Below are 24,043 nucleotides of genomic sequence, written 5' to 3' on the forward strand. Positions count from 1 at the left end.
TCATGAGATTACAACTCAACCCATCCCAGTTAAATTACCGCAAAACTCTGACAAAAAGATGTATCAACTGTTTGAAATCTATAGGATATTTGCAAGTGAGAAATTATAATCACACCATAGCCTCATTGGCAGACACAACAGCTCTCATTTCAATCTATCCTTACATGATCTGCCTGCCCAAAAGAACTCGTTTGTAACCTTTACATGAATGTAATAAAACCAGACAATTCGGTAAACTTGTACCACATGGTAAAAGGGCAAAGATGTAGAATCAAAAAGGGTCGCATGGGATGTGAGAGAGCGGCGAGATGTTAATCACGCCACGACCAGAAACTTAATGGCGACAGAGACCTGGCCACGCGCTCTCGCTGACCCGGGTCGCCTCAGGGCGAGTATTCATCCCCCACAGAGGGACCCATTATAGAAAACGGAGATAGGGGAAACTAAACGAAATTCTGGTCGGTTGGGAGGAGAATCCCAGATACTCCCAAGAAAGTAGTTCGAGGTAAATACTCCGTGTTGGAACAAATTCATAATTTGAGATATGCAAGATTGATGAAATGTATTTAAGGATGTTGAGTGAATAAATTCATATAAAATAATAATTCTAGAGTTTAGATCATCTTTTTGTTAAACATTACATCAAATTCCCCATATTCTATTACAGGTAAGAGATATAAATAAAAACTCAGTCACTAGAGTACTATCATTATGGAAGGTAGCGTTTAGGCATCAGCTGACAGGTATTAACTGTAAATGTGAGTCATGCTATGAAGCAATATGTTTTGGTGTTTAATCCTTATGATAAAAGCAAACCGTTTTCATCATTACTAAATAGAATATAATACAAGGTAACCTAGTAAGGTTTAGCAAGTGGTTTCATGACAATTATTACTACAGCAAATGTATTCGTCTAGACCTATATTTTCTACCAAACCCAAGCTGTACTGACCATGTATTTATCAGAGCAAAAACATTGTTAGTGCTATATATATTTCTTACACTACAGAACGTTTTCCATTATTTCCCCAAGAGAGATTAGTTCACCAAACTTTCAATTGTGCACCACAAGGACCTAGAAGAGTTGGAAGACCCAGTTCTACATGGCTGAGGACTATGAAACATGAAGTAGATGATGAATGGAGAAGCATTGATTTAAAAGCTCGTGATTGAGAAGACTGGCGAAATCTGACCAAGGCCGTTTGCATCAATAGGCGTAAGAGATGATGAAAATGAAACCTGTCGGCAAAAATTAATATTACCCAAAGTATATAAATTCAATACAGAATCTTCAAAAGTAAATTACCCATGTATTGCATGTTTTAAAAACATCTGAGATTCTGAAGTTACCGTAAAGAAAGGTGGAAATCAATTGGCAGTGTTGGATAATGAAGCTATAGTTATATATAAGAACACACTCAGGAAAAACAGTCTTTCTATGCATGCCTCGTTCCCAGAAAGGACACTTTCATCCTCTTCCAGTAAAACTCACTTTACAATTATTGAATATAAGTACAAGTTTCTTAAATTAACCACTCAATTAAAAAACTTGCGCATTCGAAACTAAACAAAAGTCTCGAAGGGAAGCTTCTGTATCCGATAGTCATAATAACCAGCCAATTCACTGAGCTTGCTTTTTGCTTCAGACAAAAGGTTTCAAAACTAAACAGAAGTGTCGAAGGGAAGCTTCTGTATCCGGTAGTCAAAATATTCAGCCCATTCACCGAGCTTGCTTTTTGCTTCAGACAAAAGGTTGGTCAATAAAATAAAATAAAATAAAATAAAAAGAAAACAAAAACTAGGACTGGTCATATTTTCTACTTCAATTTAGGCTATGGCCCTTTCCCTTTGTCTACTTTATACAGAAGTCTGACAATCTTACAGTTCAAACCCTATCTTAGATTGTGACCGTTTTAATAAATTGATACAATCTTATTTCAACTTGGATTTGGTGACTTTTTTTCACCTATAAATATTCAATAAAACAAGTTCTCATATTCAATGAATTCAGGTCCACAACAGATACTCAATAATGTTTATAGGGGATGATGAACAGTTATGGGAACATTTCAATCAAGAAATTATCAAAATTTTGTACTTTCCCAACTATGGTACAAGTTTTTCAAGTATTAAATAAAATCTGAATTATAATCACGAAGACGAACTCTGTAGCACACCAGACAGTACTCTCTCTTTACCCAATACCCTGTTCAAACCAGGACTTTTTCATGTTGAATGACACACAACCTACACATAATTCTGTTGATAATTACTCTATAAGAAATACAATTAACAGTGACCCGTACTAAGCATTGTAGGGCAAACAACCTTCTTGGGTGGACTAGCACAGATTCCATTCGTTACATTGGCTCGTAGAAAAAGAAATTCTAATTTCTCAATTTTATTAGACCAAAAAATCTATTACAGTCACCTGTTTCACACAGACAACATACCAAACATAGGAGGTACTTCTACTGTGACAAAGTGAATGTATGCACTGAGTGTACCTAGAGTTTAATGCTAAATAAGCAAAGCTTTCGCCGTGCTCATTTAACACATTTATTGGGGCTGAGATTTCTTCTCCGGATACACTCAGAATTTACATCACTTGCTCGTTCTTGCTATAACACAGAAATAGAGTAAAACAACAACCTATAAAGGACTAAAAACATATTTCAAGAGAGGCATTTGGTTTAAGCCCAAGACTGATGCCCAAACTCCACCTCTTCTTGAAAATGTATTCCACCTTATCAAGATTGTCCCTTTACATACTAAGGCAAAATCATCTGTTACATACTAAGGCAAAAATCATCCGAACTAACGTCAGCACAATGTAGGTTTTGTCATTGGTCTAATTGAGAGTTTCTAAACGAGAGATAAAGATTCCAGCGTAGTTTCTCGAAAAATCAATGAAAATATTAAATCTCTAATTCCAATTATTATATCTTTTTGCATTAAATGAAATTTACATATACAGTCACCGAAACATTTCTCGGTTTACACAGCGGCAGCACCGGAGATGATTTCAATCAGCTCTCCGGTAATGACGGCCTGTCGAGTACGGTTGTATGTCAGGGTAAGCTTGTCGATCATCTCACCTGAAGAAAGAAATAGCATTTAATTTCCCTTAAGAGATGAACAAGCACATATAATTAGCCAAAATCTTAATAATTCTATAGAAGAGTAACCTTATAACAATCTTGGAAGACTATAGGAATTAAATATTCCAGTAAAAACATAAGTCTTTCATTTTTGTCTGATAAAAAGTTTAAATTCAAAACTTGTAAAATCTGAAAGAGGAATTCAATACAAATAATGATAATCGAACAAGCACATATAATTAGCCAAAATCTTAATAATTCTATAGAAAGAGTAACCTTATTACAGATAATCTTGGAAGACTATAGGAATTGAATATTCCAGTAAAACCATGCATCTTTCATTTTTGTCTGATCAAAAGTTTAAAATCAAAACTAGTAAAACCTAAAATAGGATTTCAATACAAATAATGATAATCTCTAACTTACTGTATATGACAGATATTGTATAACAATTCAAAATCTTCTTGTAGGTAATAAATGATTTAGAACCTATCTTCTAACTACTGTACCAAATGCAACTATTTTTTTTAACAGATTGTTCCCTATCCATTACAAAATCAAATAAGTTATTTATATTACTTCAAAAAATATTGTAAATGTTTCAGTCACTCGCTAGATATGCTTGGCGTTAGGGTAGCTACAGCAAGCTCAAGGAGTTAGTGCTTCATTTTTCAAAAACTTTCCCCTGACAAGTGAAAGTAGGTAGACTCAACCCACTCGACCTCAGAGGTGTGTACTTCTAGGCTCGGCAAGAAACTACCAATTACTGTACACAACACCTCCCAGTCACCTGAGCATAGGGAGGTTTCTAAGCCTACAATACTGCAGATCACACCTATAACTTCATCAAAATATGATGCTTCCCCTGGATAGAAATCTCAAGGAGTCCACTATAATTATAAATGAAGGATCTGCAGACCGGACCAGTTCCTATTTAGAAATTCACTTGAAAATTTCTCTTCTCTGGAATATCTTTCCATTCACAGCAAGACTGACTCGTAAGCAGAGGATAGGGATGGAAAGATGAAAGTTACATCCTATAAAAATAGATTCGTAATACAACTGAGAAGGAAAGAGATGTACCTCATTGCTTAACCAATGAAAAATAGATATTTTCTGAAATAATTGGGACTTTCCCAATTCTCCAGTCGGAAATTACTCATTCATGACACGGATAAAGAAAGATAAATTCATGTTGTTTAAGCGATAGCCGGTCATGATAACTCTTGGAAAAAAAAAATATTTTGTTTACACTCCTTCAATATATATAAATAAATTGCACTAATTTGTAAAAACAAAGATTCACTTTTATATACAGATGGTTTTACTGATGATTAACTGGGGAATCTGAAATCAAGTTATTCTTACAAGTTCCTGAATGCGAAGCTGAAAAATAGGTGCGCGTTCAACACAAGAACAAGTTAGGTTGGTGGTGCATTCAATTGCTATGCCAATGTTCAATTGGTGCACATATACTAGGATACGCGGCACACTCCTGTGGACTTAATAGTGAAAGCTTATCCAATACCCTGTGGGAGATCATACGCAAGGATTGTTTGTGGAATTGCGGCCACAGCAATACTGTAGCAACATCGCTAAATCTACATACATAATTTGTTCTTTCTGTAAAAATAAGGACCGCTTTCTCATGGAAGACAACACTAGCAAGATGAAACTTCTCTCGAGAGGATAAAACTGGATCTCCGTGAGGTTATAAGAAGGGTCATCATGAAAATTTTCACAAGTCCTCCCTGAAGAAAATGTAGTTAAGGAATATCTGATACACAGCCATAAAACTGAAAATGTGTACTACTTGGCGTGCACTTGTGTGTAACAAAGTGACAGGAGAAACTTTCTGACTGTAGAAGTCCTCCTGAACTCTTAAATCTGAAATAAAGATCTGATCACACAAGCTTAACACACATTGTATGTGTCCGACAGCACACAATCAGATAAATATGGATCTGGGCTAGCAGAGAAGCATAGCTTCTTTTCCTGAAAAGCTGTGTAAAATAAATAGAAATATTTATCATTAAAAGATATATAAATACAAATAAAGGCAGGAGGACAAACCCTTCCAGCCTTTTTCTATGTTTACATCTTTCCCATTGTGAGGCTGCCATTGCGAACCTTGCAAGTGGAATCCACCTCACGGGAATCAAGCTCCACATGGCACACAAAGGTGTCGTATGGGCGACCTTCAAAACTAAATAAAATTGTGCTTTTTTTGTGTGTGTGTGTGTGTTTGTGAACAGGTTCCTAGCTACAATTTTGATCGTAGAGTAATGAAACATGCAGTGATTAACTTATGTAAAAAGTTAGAAATGATAAAACTTTGGAAGGTCAGGGTCAAAGGTCAAGCATAATGTCCAATTCATATAACCGGCCATAAGTTTGGACACTGTTGTCACAGACTTCGAACTTGGTATATATTTTAGTGTGAAAATTCATACCAATTAATACTATACATGTTAAGGTCAAGGTCGAGAAATAAGCTGCCGTGGAGGTCTGTGCTATACGGAGTCCCCCTCTAGTTAGAAAAAGCCCCGATCTCAGAATAAAGAGACATCCAATTGCTAGGCAGACCAAAAGCGAAGTAATGATATGACGAAAGCATCGCCTCGCCAATGCATGGGTGGAAACATGATGTAACCAAACATTGTTAGCGTATCCAACAGATTTTTCTTTAGTATGGCCGGAATAAAAGTGCGCTAAGCGCTTACCGCATTACAATGACGAGGGTTTGTATCAGCGTAAGAACAAACCGAAGAGCTAAGACAAATGCCTTAATTGTAACAAAATAAATGAAACAGTTTTTATATCAGAAGGTCCTCAACTGACAAAACATTCTGAGATGCAAACAAATCCAAACAAAATCATATAGTATCAAATATTTGTATACTGTAATAAGATAAAGAAATATAGTACAGTAAGCAAAATGACTCTGTAATAACCTGTATCTATTTCATACGATACGTGACAGTTTCCAGACTTTAGTACCTGGAAATCATAGGCATGAGAATCAGGTTAGGCTTACCCTAGGATAAAATAACAAAATTAAGACCAACAGCTTCTTGGGACCTACAGGGTGTCCACAAAGTCTGGGTACATTGGAGATTCCAACTTCTGTACAGTCTGGGTAAACTGGAGATAAACATACTTTTGAAACAATTTTATTTAAATATAATGTTTATAACTAATATTTTCAATGCATAATTTGATGCACTTTACAAAATTCAGCTTGTCGAAGGTTAAATTCTTCTGCAATTTTACGATAAGACCATCCTTCCTTCTCGTCCACTTAAGACTACTAACTCGAATCGTTATTCTTTAGACGAGCCCTCATTCGATATGGACAGGAAAAATAACTTAAATAAGGAGTGAAAGCTCCCATGTACCCAGACTTTGTGGACACCCTGTATTTAATTTATAAATTGAAGACCTTCTGTAAATACAAGAGAGAATTTCTTACCGGCATTCTTGCTAGCATTGTCCATAGCAGTCATCCTTGAGGACTGTTCAGCACAAGCTCCCTCTTTCATTGTGTAGAACAGCAAAGAAGCCAAGGAGTACTCCATGTAGCACTGAATGACATCAGCATCTAAGGAGTCGTACACGGTGATTTTCTCACCGGCTGCAATGGCCGAACTTGGGAAGAAAGGCAACTCCTTCAAATCGTATGACACGACAGTCCTGTAAAAAGTTATATTATTATTAATATTATTTGTAGTAGCAGCAGCTAAGCTACAACCCTAGTTGGAATAGCAAGATGCTTTAAGCCCAAGGGCTCCAAGAGGGCAAAATAGCATAGTAAGGAAAGGAAATAAGGAAATAGATATAAGAAATGAACAATTAAAATGATAAATTTTAAAAACAGTGTTAACATTAAAATACATATTACATACATAAATCATAAAAAGACATGTCACCCTGTTCAACATAAAAACATTTGCTTCAAATAAAGTATAAAATTAATCAATTTCATGTCAATTAAGAAAGTGATATAAATACAAATTATAATGGTTCATTATATTGTCTTACAAAAATTCAGTATTACTCACTTGAACTTATTGTAGATAATTCTCCCAGAGCCAAAATCATAGCCGCAGTTCAAGATGAAGGTGGCTATTCTTGCAGCGTCCTCGAAGGTTGCTGGTTTACGACCTACTTCTCCCACTTGGGCAATAATGTTGTTGGCAAGAGTACTGAAATGCAATAAATTGCGATTAATTATAAATTTGGCTTCCGAGTATTCGGTACTAAATGTTACTATATCTGTATCATACCCTTTACCATTCACATACTTCCAGGGTAGAATAACCAAACAGACATACTTTACAAAGATCAATTATTAAAATCTGTTGTGAAAAAAAAAAAGTCGGCTTTCTTACTACTCGCTAATAAATTTAACATTTTACCATTACTATTAGACAAAAAAATATCTCCACAGTAGAATACAGTATATATTCTTTATTACCATTACAACAGCACCTCAACTTTACAGATGCTTCGAGTGTCTGTTTCAGAAGTACTTAGATCAGTCAAGTAGCAAGAATTATGATACATACAGAGGGTCCTCAAGTTACAAACTTGATTGGTGCTAAGAAGCAGTTTGTAACTCGAATTGTTTACAAGTTGAATTTTGACTTAGGGTATACTTAACCTGAACCCAATGTCTATGATTTCCAACTACAAAAGTCAACAAATATCAAGGTATTACAAATGTTATTTTGCTTACTGTATTCAACGTAATGTTTCATTATAGCATTTCTTTATTTTGTCTTATTATTATTATTATTATTATTACTATCCAAGCTACAACCCTAGTTGGAAAAGCAAGATGCTATAAGCCCAAGGGCCCCAATAGGAAAAAATAGCCCAGTGAGGAAAGGAAATAAATAAACGAAGAGAACAAATTAACAATAAATCATTCTAAAAAAGGCAACAACGTCAAAACAGATATGTCATATATAAACTATTAACAACGTCAAAAACCAATATGTCATATATAAACTATTAACAACGTCAAAAACAAATATTTCATATATATACTATAAAAAGACTCGTGTCCGCCTGGTCAACAAAAAAGCATTTGCTCCAACTTTGAACTTTTGAACTTATTTTCAGTAGGATTTCTGCTTGTATCACCAAATGCCTGCTAGTTGAGGGCCTTCTGTACTACAGATTCCTTTACCCAATAAAGTATGCTTAATTATTCTGGACAAATTCTAGCTAAACCTACCCTACCATTAACCCTTTTACCCCCAAAAGGACGTACTGGTACGTTTCACAAAACTCATCCCTTTACCCCCATGGACGTACCGGTACGCCCTTGCAAAAAACTGCTATTTACATTTTTTTTTCCATATTTTTGATAACTTTATGAGAAACTTCAGGCATTTTCCAAAATAATGAGACCAACCTGACCTCTCTCTGTGATGAAAATTAAGGCTGTTAGCGCAATTTAGAAAAAAAATTTATTGTAAAATGTGCTTGAAAAAGAAGACGCTTGGGGGTTAAAGGTTGGAAAGTTCCAAATAGCTTGGGGGGTAAAAGGGTTAACTAACCAGTACCAGAGATTATCTGCAAAAACAACAACATTAATGAGGACGGGTCCTTTCTATATACAATTGAAAACTTGCAATATAATGTACCTTGCAACCTTACAAGTACACCCCCATACTACATCACTGTACACAAAAAATTGTTTACTATATACCTTTACTACTTGTCCCTTCTTATTTTTCTAGTAAAAACTTTCCCTCACTAATTTTGCTCAGATTGTTAACATTGCATTGCCGATGCAAAATAAGACTTTTGGCTAAATCCTACATGGTTGAGTGACTTTCTAGTCCAAGTCTGACAAAATTTTGTTAGCAATAGTGAATACATTCAATCTCACTTTCTGTCAATACATTACAGTAAGATTATAACTCCCTGACTTGCACACACTAAAACAACAGCTATAACTAGAGGAGCACTCAGTAGAGCCGACGCGGCAGCTTATTGATTGACCTTGACCTTTAACCTTGACGTGAATTAATTCCTATGAATTTCCATACACTTAATTATGAACCAAGTTTGAAGTCTGTGACAACGATGTCCTTATGGCTAATTACGGGAGTTGGAAATTTTGCTTGATTGTGACCTTGACCTTTGACCTTTGAAAATGTAATAACTTCCAGCTTTTTTACATAAATGTTAATCCCTACAAGTTTCAGTAGCCTACAATTAAAACTGTGGCCAGGAAGCTGTTCACAAACACACACACACTAACAGGGGCAAAAACAACCTTTCAACTTCGTTGGTGACCCCCCCCCCCCAAAAAAAAAAAAAACCTATAAATTTACCAATTCTCGTTACAGACACAAAGAACAGCATTTCTTGAAAGTGGAAAATTCTGTACACAAAAATGTAAATGAAAGTTGGAGAACATTACGGGTACCATACACTGACCACGTAAGAACCCAACCTCCATGTTCAGGCATTCAAAACGGGTCTCATTTGCTTCATCATCTGCTATTACTTGCACGCTCGACAGATTTTACCATTAATGAAACCAGATTTATGAGGACAAACTTCAGAAATCTCCAAGAAGCAATGTAATTTGACAAACTAAAAGGCTAATGTAATAAATTACCATTATTACATACTTGATATACTGTATTATACTTCATGTCTATGAAGATGTTTGTTACAGAAATAGCATACAATACTGTACTTCAATGAATACACTGTGGGCGAATCTCAAAAGCAGTAAAAACGCATGGATCAATTACACTATCAAGCATACAGAAGTCAGGTTTTCTGGCTGTACATTTGAATGACGTAAATATGCTACATTGTCTAAAGGCGGGCTTACACGGTCGAACGGTTCGCTGAATACTGCTCGATAGACAAGTGCTTGAAATGATGTTCGAATGTGTGAACCGGGTATTCCGTTCTCGAACACGCTCGAACGGTTCGAAGAAAGTCTGTTCTCGCCTGAATTTTGTAGGCGGGGCTTCATTGTCCACAAACCTTATGCCTTTATGGCTGACTCCACATCTTGTAACTATTTGATAAGCAGGTATGTCAACCAGGTTCGACGAACCGTTCAATCGCGTAAACTCCGCTTAAGATACCGATAAATAATACTGTAATAGAAACTATAAAAGCAATAATAAATTTAACAGTACCGAGTCGTAAACAGACTAATGCCTACAAGAACTACTGATTAACTTAGTTCGAAACTACATATTCCTGGTACTCATTTCCTTTAGTCATTACACCATAATTACCCTTGAGTTGTCTTAGCACTAAAATTGAAAAGGAAAACAAATGTTAAAAACACATTCCTAAATCTGTAATTCAAGACTACAGTGGCTAGATTGACACTTTGATAAAACTTCAAATTATCCACATATCGAGTTCATATTGGAAAAACAAATGCTGCTTTGATTGTTAAAAATTATTTCAAAGATAAATTTTCACTTTAACTTGCAGCATAACAGCTTATATAAAATGATAACTATTATATATTACAAGTTCGTGAACATTACTTCCCGCAAAGGAAGAGAAGTAAAGTGACAATTACAAAAGAATTATAAAAGAGGCCCAGCTTACCGTGCAAGCTGAGCTCGGGACTTGTCTCCAATACACAGAATGGCAGCTTTTGATGCATCGTTGAGAAGATCGGCTTTGATGTGCTTACAGATGCTGGAATGAATACCGCCGCACAGACCACGATCGCTGCTGCACGCGACAATCAATTCAGTGGGTTTCTCTTCTTCGGCTTTTACTTCAGCCTGTCGAGAAAAGTAAAAAATATTGGAACTCGAAAGTGATGTGATACGCATGGGATTTCTATTTTTCCTAGTCATACAAATGTTTAACACTTTTACCCCCAAAAGGACGTACTGGTACGTTTCACAAAACTCATCCCTTTACCCCCATGGACGTACCGGTACGTCCTTGCAAAAAAATGCTATAGACTTTTTTTTTGCATATTTTTGATAATTTTTTGAGAAACTTCAGGCATTTTCCAAGAGAATGAGACCAACCTGACCTCTCTATGATGAAAATTAAGGCTGTTAGAGCAATTTAAAAAAATATATACTGCAAAATGTGCTTAAAAAAAAATAACCCTTGGGGGTTAAGGGTTAGAAATTTCCAAATAGCCTGGGGGAAAAAGGGTTAATTAGGAAATAAGCCTCTATAATAAAGTAATTTGTACTTTATTTTTCTTAGCCATACAAACCAGATTTCTATGGTCATGGAATGACTTCCTAATTAAAGGACAGGGGATTGTATGAAAAGGTACCGTTTTGGTATGCGACCTCAAAGTCGAGCTTTTGCTTTGGCGGATCTCACCTGATAGTAGCGACCTCACCTCACTTCACTTCACAGAGAAGCAAGAACCATTAGATTTACTAAAAAAAAATATCAGGAATAATTATCTAAGAAATAATAATCAGTCATTGACGTTAGCATGCGCAGCTCAACATTACCGCTTGCCAGTACATACAGAGCTTGATGTTTTTATTTTTTTGCGAGCGAGCGTACGGCGAAGCAAGAACCATTAGATTTTCTATTTTTCTTTTACCTATTAAAAATATTAAGATCGTATACCAAAGCAAAAGAATAATTTCTGAGATCACGCCATAAATGAGATCGCATACCAAAACAGCGACTATGAAAATTATCTTTATTAAAATCATTTTAAATTTATAATAGTAATTTTGATGATTTTATTCATTCTAATATAATTTTAATCATTTTAATAGTAATTCTAATAATTCTTGCACAGAAACAAATTAAACTGATAAAACTTCAAAAGGAATTTAAACAAGTTCTATCATTAAAAGCTGGTTATTGAAGTCTAAAATACAACCTTAAAATGAAAAAAAAAAAAAAAGTCTTATTAATTTTAATACAAATAATTTTAATCACTTTAATAGCAGTAATTATAATAATTTCTCCATAGAAATAAAATTTATAAATCTAAAAGGATGTTACATTAAAAAAAACTTCTCTCATTAAAAGCTGGAGAAAAAATTCTCTCATTAAAAGCTGGTTACTGAAATGTCTAAAATACAACCTTAAAATTGGAAAAAAAAATTAAAACAACCTTACAAATTTGAAAAAAAAAGTAGTAGTTCAAACTAGACAAACCTTCTCATAAAACGCCGCGGCGCCGGCACCATAAGGTCTTGCAGGCTTTAGTTCCCTTTCAGCTCGGGCAAATTTGGCGGCGGACACCATCTTCATGGATTGAGTAATTTTCTGGATGTTCTTGACCGACTTGAGGCGGAGGGCGATGGCCTTAAGAGTGGCCATGCCCCGCACCTGCTGCTGCCCACTGGAAAGAGAAAATATACGATTAACTCTATCATAATTGAAATTGATGCTGAAAAGGACTCAAGGATAGTAGTACACTTATACACCCTTAAACCTTTCACAATCATCATTAGTAGAGTTGAATTGAATATAGGATTTAAGCATTAAGCCAAGCACTGGGGCATCAAAGGCCATTCAGCGCTATATAACGAAAATCATTCAATCATATCTGTATACTCACACCATTTAGTATCATTTTAACCTTTAATACAAGCCGCAACACTTTCATACAATAAAATCTAGATGTGAAATAAATAGGGATTAAAAGGGTAAAATAAATAAATAAATTCATAAAATCAATTATAGCTCGTAATATAACCCAATACTGTACTTTGTATAAATTTTCTAAAGTTCAGGGTATTACAGTCATCATTAGTAGAGAAGTCATACCCAACTATTACATACATATGCCGAGATTTTCATTAGTCTGACAATTGTTTTTGTCAATCTAAACAAATTAGTTTAAAGGTTGTTCATGAATAGCAGAGGCAAGGGTTAGGACAAATGTCCTAGAGACTGACCATATATATGGTACATACAATCAGCACCCCAGACCCTCTCCATCAAGCTAACACAGGGAGAGCTAGACAATGGCTGCTGATGACTCGGCCACCGGTGAGATACTACCGCTAGAGTGTTATGGGGTCTTTTGACTGGCCAGATAGTACTACATTGGATCCTTCCCTCTGGTTATGGTTCATTTTCCCTTCCCTGCACACATCCACACTGAATATTCTGGCCTATTCTTTACATATTTTCATCTGCCCTCGTACACCTGACAACACTGAGATTACCAAATAATTCTTCTTCACCCAAGAGGTTAACTACTGCTATAATTGTTCAGTGGCTATTTTTCTCTTGGTAAGGGTAGAAGAGAGACTTTAGCTATGGTAAGCAGCTCTTCTTGGAGAAGGACACTCCAAAATTAAACCATTGTTCTCTAGTCTTGGGTAGAGCCATTGCCTCTGTACCACGGTCTTCCATTGTCTTGGGTTAGAGTTCTCTTGCTTGAGGATACACTCGACCACACTATTCTATCTTATTTCTCTTCCTCTTGTTTGTTAAAGTTTTTATAGTTTATATAGGAGACATTTACTTTAATATTGTTACTCTTAGATTATTCTATTTTCCTTTCCTTACTGGGCTATTTGGGCATCCTGCTTTTCCAACTAGGGTTGTAGCTTACCTAGTAATAATAATAATAATAATATAGGCTCCCAAACTTCGAGGATGATAAGGTTGCCGGAAACTCGAAACTATCATGCTTGAGTGGGTCTCTAACTCCTCCCCCATAGATTGAAAAGCAGTGATTGTTTCAAATAAGCTACCACAACCCTAATCCATACAAAAAGTATACGGTACTACACACACTTCGTGTATAGGCTACGGTAGCGAAAAACATTTTCCGAGCAAATCTACAGAATCCAACATATGGGTCCTGGGATATTCAGTACCGAGGTACATTAGAGAAAACCCCTGCATTTGCACAATGAAGTAAAATTTGAGGTCAGAAACCAATACAAATGGAAGCAGGGATGCAGGAATAGCACAGTCGTCGCGTGTGTATAGCCGGGAAAACCTACTTTATGCTTTTACACTCACAAGCACTATCACACAACCCTATGAACACAATTATACAAAATTTTTCTACACATAGCCTATAAGTGTACTAATGTATAGTACACAGTACATGAGAGGTTAGGCTAACCTATCCTACCTTACAGGTACGGGACAGGAGTACATTGTGCCATACTGTATACGTTCCTTACAGTATGCGACCAGCATTAATGTACTCACAGTATTTTATAGCTACAGGACATGGATAATTTTTTCATAACTAATAAAAACCTAGAAAAATTAAAAATTTTCAAAAAATCAGTTATGTAAGAATTTTCAAAGGTTTCAAGATACTGTACACACTTTTATAATTTGGTGCCTTTGTATAACGACGGACAGGAATGCCGCACGCATAGAACACCACCCGACCTACAAGCCGTGTCCTTACCTACTTGCCTAATGAGGGTTCAACTCTCCATCAGACCTCCCTTGACTGTCACTTTCTTAGCAATAGAGATGAAAAGGGAGCTATAGGACATGGCCATCACCATGGAATACCGGAGGACTGACCCAGACGGAGGATTGACCCACAATCTCTGGTAAAACTGAACCAGAGTGGTTTGGAGGACTGACCCACAAGATTTTTTTTTTTTTCTAAAGGAAAAGTTTAATATTTCATTATTTATTTACTGTTTTTTTATAAGATATTTTGTGTTTATAGAGTATGAATATGTAATTAAAAAGGGTACAGAACCTAACAAACACACCTAACCTAACCTAGAAGTTCCCAGGTCACAACCCCTAGCCGGGGCCAAGCCCCCGGACCTCCTTCCCAGGTCACAACCCCTATCCAAGGTTCTACCAACAAATATATATAATTTACCAATGACTTATAAAAGTTATAAGTTATAATTATAATGTAATATGGAATCCATATGTTATATTTAATAAAATAACTTTAATAATAAATGCACTATAGTATAAATAAACATTGTGGGTCAGTCCTCCAAACCACCCTGGGTCAGTTTTACCAGAGAATTTGGTTCAATTCTTTGCCTGGGTCAGTCTTCCGGTTATCTCACCATGCATACACCCCTATAATATACACTACTTACTTTTAAGGGTTTATTTCTCGCCATCCGTCAGACACTATAAGTCTGTTCAGGCGGGCCTTGGTGTGAAAAAATAATTTCTTTCCAGTTAATATTTTGCTCTGTATCTTATCAGTTATTTCGCTAGCATTTGTATTCAGGATTAATAGTTTTCAGGTCACTATTATAACGCTTTCTAAAAAGATAAGTCTTCGGGTTTTTCTTGAATGTTTGAAGGTTACGTCAGTTAAAAAAAAAGGGAAAAATTTAACAAGCTTCAATAACCTTAAAAATAAATTAAGATAATATACCAAACTACCTTTAAAATACCTATTACTGTATATGTAAAACTTTAACACATCTTGGAGATCTTCTATATCAGCGGCCAGTTCCTCCAGCGATCAAAAAATATGGACACCAACTAAGAAACTTACCCCCAACCTAACCAAGTCGTGTCCTTGCCAACTTAGCTAACGGGCCCTTACACTGACGTGTTCTTAGCCGTCATCATACATACAGGGGGCCACTATCATACATACACCCACCTATTTTAACATCTATACCATTCGAGTGTTTTACGTAAATTAACAGAAGGCGCAAAATGTACTTGATGCTATAAACGTATACCAGGCCTTTATTATTATTATCGTTATCAATTGCTAAGCTACAACCCTAGTTTAAAAACCAATATGCTATAACCCCAGGGTCTCCAATAAGGAAAACAGCCCAGTGAGGAAAGGAAATATGGAAAACGATATGAGAAATAATCAACAATTAAAATTTAATATTTCAAAAAGACTAAAAATACATGTCAAAAACATCCAGTAACTATTAAATTAGGGTACTGAGAATACGATAAATCTGCCAATAGACAGCCCAAGACCTATGAGTTCTCTTGCTTGAGGGTACACTCGTGCACTCTAATTCTATCTTACTTCTCTTTTTGTTATTTTTAAGTCTTTGTAATTATATATAATAGATTCTTTAATGTTACTATTCTTGAACTTCTCTTATGGTACCCTTCCTTTCCTCACTGAGCTACTTTCCCCGTTAGAGCTCTTGGGCTTATAGCATCCTACTTTCGCAACTAGGGTTGTAGCTGAGCAACTAATAATAATATTCATATTATAGCATAACCAAAAAGGTGCATAATATCAAAATTATTGTCAATACGTACAAATTCGATTGTAAACAAACAAACAGATGAAAAGTTACTATTATTCATACGAGCTAAAATGACGGCTACCGAAGAATAGGTCAATAGTTTCTCTAAATGACACCAAATATAACGAAACAATTAATCAATTTCTATACTTCATACTGTACATAGAAGGTTAAGACACCCAATGATCAATCAAATTCGAGAATTGTCAAAAATGAAAACCAATTTCATCCGGACGGACTTTCGATCAGCTGATAGCCGGCCGCTTGTTTTGGGGTGCCATTTTTTCTCGCCAATTTTAACGCTAAATTAAAACACTTAACAGTTAATAAACTAATTAAATAACTGCTATACACTATAATTAACTATTCACAAACAATTAAGTGAGATAAAAATCAATATATTCTTACTTGTAGGGAACTAAAAGGGTGGCCCGCCGGAACATTGTTGTACTCTTGCAGACGGTCCACCATCGACACCGTCAAGGGCCCATAATGCAATTCTGATCAGGGTTGCCATGTTGGCCTTTTTTCAGGCCAAAAAATCTCAAATTTCGGCTTTTTAAAAATTAGTTGGCCTTTAGTAATATCATGAAAAAATGTGGGCTTTAACTACTATATTTTTGGCCTTTTTCTAATAATGGGTTGGACTTTTAAAGCTGTGATTGATTATAAGTTGGCCTTTTCTCATTTAGAAAACCTGGCAACTCTGATTCTGATGAAGAGGGAAGCATCGGGATGCGCAATGCTCGAAAGTTTTTGTTTTTATTTGTAAATTTGTATATATTTCCATAAAACTTTAATTAAAGGCGTATTTTTATTTTATAATTTAATTAGAAAATTTTACTAGTTAAGTTTATCTTATAATAAATATTCCAAGTTATAATTTTCTATTTTTTTTTATTTGTAAATTTGTATATATTTCCATAAAACTTAAGTTAAAGGCGTATTTTTATTTTATAATTTAATTAGAAAATTTTACTAGTTAAGTCTATCTTATAATAAATATTCCAAGTTATAATTTTCTATTTTTTTTAGATTAGAAACGATATATAATTTCAAAAATGCATCATGATAACTTATCAGTGCTGTAGCATTGTAATACAAAGTAATTTCTCTACAGCGAAATAACTAAACAAACATTGTCATTTCTCATTACGTTAATATTATGCAAGTATTATGTAACACGACAACAAGCTAACAAGTTTAGAAACACACACACACACACACACTCTCTCTCTCTCTCTCTCTCTCTCTCTCTCTCTCTCTCTCTCTCTCTCTCTCTCTCTCTCTCTCTCTCTAAGGAAATTAATTCCTACTTTTTATTTCTCTATTCATTAATATCTATTAGGCTTCAGATATGTTTTATCCCTGCAGCTTCACTTATTAATTATTATTATTATTATTATTATTATTATTATTATTGCAATAGAAACATACATCTTAACTTCATACCTGTATGTAAAGATAGAGAGACCAAAGATGGAGAAGGGCTCGTAATTGCAAGATATGTGGTTCCTTCCAACGCCCCTCGCCACTCAGGTGGGAACTAGAAATAGAACAAGTGGCTGGAACCTCGTTCTTTTAATTACCTACTTATTGGTTCATAGCATCTTGGCTTTTCCAACTATAGTCAATCTTTTTTAATGAGGCGCATTTGCACTGACTCGCAGGGGTGCCCTTTTAGCTCGGAAGAAGTTTCCTGCTTGCTGATTGGTTAGAATTATTTTGTCAAACCAATCAGCAATAAGAAAACTTTTCCGAGCAATAAAGACACCCCTCCGAGTCAGTGCAAATGCGCCTCATTAAAAAAAATTACTATAGAGTTATAGCTTAGCTTGTAATTAAAATTATAATTTGGCCTAAATTAGCACAACTAAGCGCCAGTAAGGTCATAAGGATACAAGTACAGTCGGATACTTATGTTCCTGGCACACCTCGCTCGGAGGAAGCGCACCTAGTCACACCCTTACTCCTTGGCGAGTAACCAAACAGATAGTGAAGAAAGAGATGGCAGAGGTGATGAGCAGGGCTTAATACAGGAACTCACCGCACAGAAATGGTGTGGCTGGGTGCACTTCTTCAGAGAGAGTTGTACCAGGAATTCCTGCATCCAACTGTACATCTAGAGTAAATACTTACACTACAGGGTAAAAGTTAGAAGAGGTTTGGTAGCAAGATGGAAGAGACATGACGGATTGATCGATATGAAGAAAGCTTGAAAGTCAAATGGAGAACTACAAACTGGGTGGAGTACCAAAAAGGGGACACTAATGACTGTTCATTAATGCACACATGTAACACACTATGTAGTATAAAAGCTAACGAACATTTTTTGGGCTCAGGCCATGTCGTCCTGATGGAAGTTCCTTCTTAGTAGCTTCCTAGGTTATATCTAACTTCACATGAAAGAATATAACCTAGGAAGCTACTAAGAAGGAACTTCCATCAGGACAACATGGCTACCTCACCCAAAAATAGATTTTTCGCTTCGCTCAAAATCCGTTCTTTAGAATAGCGACATTTCTGACGGAATTTGAGAAATTTTTTTTGCCATTGAAGAAACAAGGTTGAGATAACAGCTTTTACGCGAGATCCTAAAAATGGTACCTGCCAGGCGATTAGTTAAGACGGGGGTTCAAGCCCGTTCAAGCTCAATAGTTCTTTGTAGTATCTGCAACCACATCATCCTTGTAAGATAAAGATGGGGGCTTTAGAGGAGCTTATACATCTACCTGTGGAGTCATCAGCACCCGATATCTGGCCCTCCTTGGTCCTAGGGATTCAAGCTCAATAGTTCTTTGTAGTATCTGCAACCATACCAACCTTGTAAGCTAGAGATGGGGCTTTGGAGGAGCTTATGCATCTACCTGCGGAGTCATCTGTAGCCGATGTCTGGCCCTCCCTGGTCCTAGTTTGATGAAAAAGGGCTTGGGCACTGATCATGTGTACATAGTCAGTCTCATTGTCACTGTCCCTTGCCTCTGCCAATCAAGAGTAACCTTCAAACCCATTTACCTTATCAGGCTTCATTTTAAACCACCATCTTTTATCCAAGATTCCTATTTTTTATAAGTTTCTTGATTGTAAGAACATGGCACTACCTCAAATAATTACAAGAACTTATGGGTGGATGTAAGAAAATTGGATGGATGTAAGACTATTGAAAAATCATACAATTGCCTAAAAAATCCTATATTTGGAATTCTTCCCTTCTAGCTTTCCCTCCCAAAACAGATCTGCTACTTTCTTCTGAAATAGCATACACTTATCCTTTCTCCTTTATGGATAACTAAATAGAAACATCCTGTAACTTACCACATCAGTCTTTGCTTATAAATGACCTTTCCAGCCTCATGAAATTCATTCCTTGGAAATTCTTTTTCACAATTCTACGATAACTGTCTTGGTTGATTTTGACCCCAAAAACATCCACATAAACCATAAATAAGATTTTGCATCAATCTAGTTAGACCCCAGATTATTCCAAGTTATTTAGATGGTTTATTTCAGTATCTTTCATACCGTACATTCATCATCATCATCATCATCTCCTCCTACGTCTATTGACGCAAAGGGCCTTAGTTAGATTTCACCAGTCTTCTCTCTCTTGAGCTTTTAAATCAATACTTCTCCATTCATCATCTCCCACTTAACGCTTCATAGTCCTCAGCCATGTAGGCCTGGGTCTTCCAACTCTTCTAGTGCCTTGTTGAACCTAGATGAAAGTTTGGTGGACTAATCTCTCCTGGGGAGTGCGAAGAGCATGCCCAAACCATCTCCATCAACCCGTCACCATGATCTCATCCACATATGGCACTTGAGTACCACCTACTGTACATTAAGTTAATTGATTCATATGAAAAATGTTATTTTTATTAGTAAAATAAATTTTTGAATATACTTACCCGATAATCATGTAGCTGTCAACTCCGTTGCCCGACAGAATTCTACGGGAGGGATACGCCAGCTATCACTATACTAGAAGGGGGTGTACTCACCAGCGCCACCTGTGGCCAGGTACTACAGTACTTCTTGTTGACACCTCCTCAATTTTTCCTCGGTCCACTGGTTCTCTATGGGGAGGAAGGGAGGGTCAATTAAATCATGATTATCGGGTAAGTATATTCAAAAATTTATTTTACTAATAAAAATAACATTTTTCAATATTAAACTTACCCGATAATCATGTAGCTGATTCACACCCAGGGGGGTGGGTGAAAACCAGTGTACATGACTAAAGGATAGCTAAGTATCCCGTATTTCATATAATCAGTTATCTCAAAATAACAATGAAATAATAAGTACCTGGTAAGGAAGTCGACTTGAACCGTTACTCTGCCTTTATTAAGTTCGTCTTCCTTACTGAGCGCAGCGTTCCTCTTAGGAGGCTGAATCAACTCTAAGGTGCTAAAGTATATAGGGCTGCAACCCCTACTAAAGGACCTCTACACAACCTCTAACCCAGGCGCTTCTCAAGAATGAATTGACCACCCGCCAAATCAAAAGGATGCTGAAGGCTTCTTAGCCTACCGTAACAACCATAAAAACAACAATAAAAGCATTCAAGAGAAAGGTTAAAAAAAAGGTTATGGGATTAAGGGAATGTAGTGGCTGAGCCCTCACCTACTACTGCACTCGCTGCTACGAATGGTCCCAGGGTGTAGCAGTTCTCGTAAAGAGACTGGACATCTTTAAGATAAAATGATGCAAACACTGACTTGCTCCTCCAATAAGTTGCATCCATTATGCTCTGCAGAGAACGGTTTTTATTAAAGGCCATCGAAGTGGCTACGGCTCTCACTTCGTGGGTCCTTACCTTCAGCAAAGCAAGGTCTTCCTCCTTCAAGTGAGAATGGGCTTCTCTAATCAGAAGCCTTATATAATACGAAACCCCGTTTTTGGACATGGGCATCGAAGGTTTCTTGATTGCACACCATAAGGCTTCTGACTGTCCTCGAATAGGTTTTGACCTATTAAGATAATATTTCAGAGCTCTGACAGGGCAAAGAACTCTTTCTAGCTCGTTACCTACCATGTTGGAAAGGCTAAGAATTTCAAACGATCTAGGCCAAGGACGTGAAGGAAGTTCATTCTTAGCTAAGAATCCGAGCTGTAAAGAACATGTCGCAGATTCGGATGTGAACCCAATGTTCTTGCTGAAGGCATGAACCTCACTGACTCTTTTAGCTGTTGCAAGGCAGACGAGAAAAAGAGTCTTGAGGGTAAGGTCCTTGAAGGAAGCTGACTGAAGAGGTTCGAACCTAGGCGACATAAGGAACCTTAAGACTACGTCTAGATTCCAGCCTGGAGTGGGTAAACGACGTTCTTTAGAAGTCTCAAAAGACTTAAGGATGTCTTGAAGGTCCTTGTTGGAAGAAAGGTCCAAACCTCTGTGGCGGAGAACTGAAGCCAACATACTCCTGTACCCTTTAATCGTAGGAGCTGAAAGGGATCTCTCATTCCTTAGATGTAATAGGAAGTCAGCTATTTGGGTTACAGAGGTATTGGTAGAGGAAACTGCATTGGCTCTAAACCAGCTCCGGAAGACTTCCCACTTGGATTGGTAGACTCTACGAGTGGATACCCTCCTTGCTCTGGCAATCGCACTGGCTGCCTCCTTCGAAAAGCCTCTAGCTCTAGCGAATCTTTCGACAGTCTGAAGGCAGTCAGCCGAAGAGCGTGGAGGTTTGGGTGCAACTTGTCTACGTGAGGTTGACGTAGAAGGTCCACTCTTAGAGGGAGAGTCCTGGGGACGTCGACCAGCCATTGTAGTACCTCTGTGAACCATTCTCTTGCAGGCCAAAGGGGAGCAACCAGCGTCAGCCGTGTCCCTTCGTGCGAGATGAACTTCTGAAGGACTTTGTTTATGATCTTGAACGGTGGGAATGCGTAAAGGTCGAGATGGGACCAATTCAGCAGAAAAGCATCCACATGAACTGCTGCTGGGTCTGGAACTGGGGAACAGTACAAAGGAAGCCTCTTGGTCATGGAGGTGGCAAAAAGATCTATTGTCGGCTGACCCCACAAGGTCCAAAGTCTGTTGCACACGCTCTTGTGAAGGGTCCATTCCGTGGGGATGACCTGATCTTTTCTGCTTAGGCGATCTGCTGAGACGTTCATGTTGCCCTGAATGAACCTCGTAACTAGGGTGAGGTTTAGACTTCTTGACCAAATGAGGAGGTCCCTTGCTATCTCGTACAGGCTCCTCGAATGGGTCCCTCCCTGCTTGGAGATGTAAGCCAAGGCTGTGGTGTTGTCGGAGTTCACCTCCACCACCTTGCCTAGCAGGAGGGATTTGAAGTTCAATAGGGCCAAATGAACTGCCAGTAGCTCCTTGCAGTTGATGTGGAGCGTTTCCTGTTCCTTGTTCCACGTTCCCGAGCACTCCTGTCCGTTCAAGGTCGCGCCCCAGCCCGAGTCTGATGCATCCGAGAAGAGATGAAGATTGGGGGTCTGAATCGCCAACGATAGGCCCTCCCTGAGAAGGAGATTGGTCTTCCACCACAAGAGAGTGGTCTTCATCTCTTTGGTGACCGGGATAGAGACTGCTTCGAGCGTCAAATCCTTGTCCCAATGAGCTGCTAGATGGAATTGGAGAGGGCGGAGGTGGAGTCTCCCTAGCTCGACGAACAGGGCTAACGATGAAAGGGTCCCTGTGAGACTCATCCACTGTCTCACCGAGCAACTGCTCCTCTTCAGCATGCTCAGGATGCAATCTAGGGCTTGGCTTATCCTTGGGGCCGATGGAAAAGCCCGAAAATCCTGACTCCGAATCTCCATTCCCAGGTAAACAATGGATTGGGAGGGAATGAGCTGGGACTTTTCTAAGTTGACTAACAGACCCAGTTCTTTGATCAAGTCCAAAGTCCAGTTGAGACTCTCCAGACAGCGACGACTCGTGGAGGCTCTCAACAGCCAGTCGTCTAAATAAAGGGAGGCTCTGATGTCCGATAAGTGGAGGAATTTTGCAATATTCCTCATCAGATGCGTAAACACCATAGGAGCTGTGCTTAGGCCAAAACACAGGGCTTGGAATTGGTACACAACCTTTCCAAAAACGAATCTCAGGAAAGGTTGGGAGTCTGGATGAATAGGAACGTGAAAGTAAGCATCTTTCAGATCCAACGAGACCATCCAGTCCTCCTGCCTGACCGCTGCTAGGACCGACTTCGTCGTCTCCATAGTGAACGTCTGCTTGGTGACATAAGCATTGAGCGCGCTGACGTCCAGCACCGGTCTCCAACCTCCTGTCTTCTTGGCCACCAGAAAGAGACGGTTGTAGAAGCCCGGGGATTGATGGTCCCGGACTATAACCACTGCCTTCTTCTGTAACAGGAGCGACACCTCCTGGTGCAACGCTAGCCTCTTGTCCTTTTCCTTGTAGTTGGGAGAGAGGTTGATGGGAGAAGTGGTCAGAGGGGGTTTGCGGCAGAATGGTATCCTGTAACCCTCCCTCAGCCACCTGACAGACTGGACGTCTGCACCTCTCTTTTCCCAGGCTTGCCAGAAGATCTTGAGTCTGGCTCCTACTGCTGTCTGGAGAGGAGGAGAGTCAGTGTTTGCCTTTTGAAGTCTTGGAACCTTTCCTAGACTTGCTCCTGGAAGAGTCTGGACGGGAGCTTCCTCGGCTGGGGGCTCTACCACGAAAGGGCGGAATAAACCTCGTAGCAGGAGTATCAGCCACTGGGGTGCGATAAGTCCTGGGGACTGAGGGAGCAACCTTAGTCTTACGAGCTGAAGAGGCCACAAGAT

The 24,043-nt window shown here is 37.9% G+C and overlaps 1 protein-coding gene across 2 annotated transcripts; it reads right to left on the bottom strand.

Annotated features, from left to right (window-relative positions):
- Positions 1 to 2,385: 2,385 nt before the first annotated feature.
- ATPsyngamma (ATP synthase, gamma subunit) lies at positions 2,386 to 16,856 on the bottom strand. Of its 2 annotated transcripts, XM_068368436.1 has the most exons (7): positions 16,700 to 16,856; positions 12,255 to 12,441; positions 10,707 to 10,888; positions 10,382 to 10,399; positions 7,163 to 7,306; positions 6,574 to 6,794; positions 2,386 to 3,098 (listed from the first exon to the last, which is right to left on the bottom strand). In XM_068368436.1, exons 1-7 carry the CDS (start codon positions 16,732 to 16,734, stop codon positions 2,998 to 3,000), a joined length of 888 nt encoding a protein of 295 aa, XP_068224537.1. In that variant the 5' UTR covers positions 16,735 to 16,856; the 3' UTR covers positions 2,386 to 2,997. The 2 variants fall into 2 exon arrangements, with proteins under 2 accessions (XP_068224537.1, XP_068224538.1); XM_068368437.1 differs by lacking the exon at positions 10,382 to 10,399.
- Positions 16,857 to 24,043: the final 7,187 nt, after the last annotated feature.

This window comes from Palaemon carinicauda, unplaced genomic scaffold (assembly GCF_036898095.1).
Source record: "Palaemon carinicauda isolate YSFRI2023 unplaced genomic scaffold, ASM3689809v2 scaffold206, whole genome shotgun sequence".
NCBI classification, from domain to species: domain Eukaryota; kingdom Metazoa; phylum Arthropoda; class Malacostraca; order Decapoda; family Palaemonidae; genus Palaemon; species Palaemon carinicauda.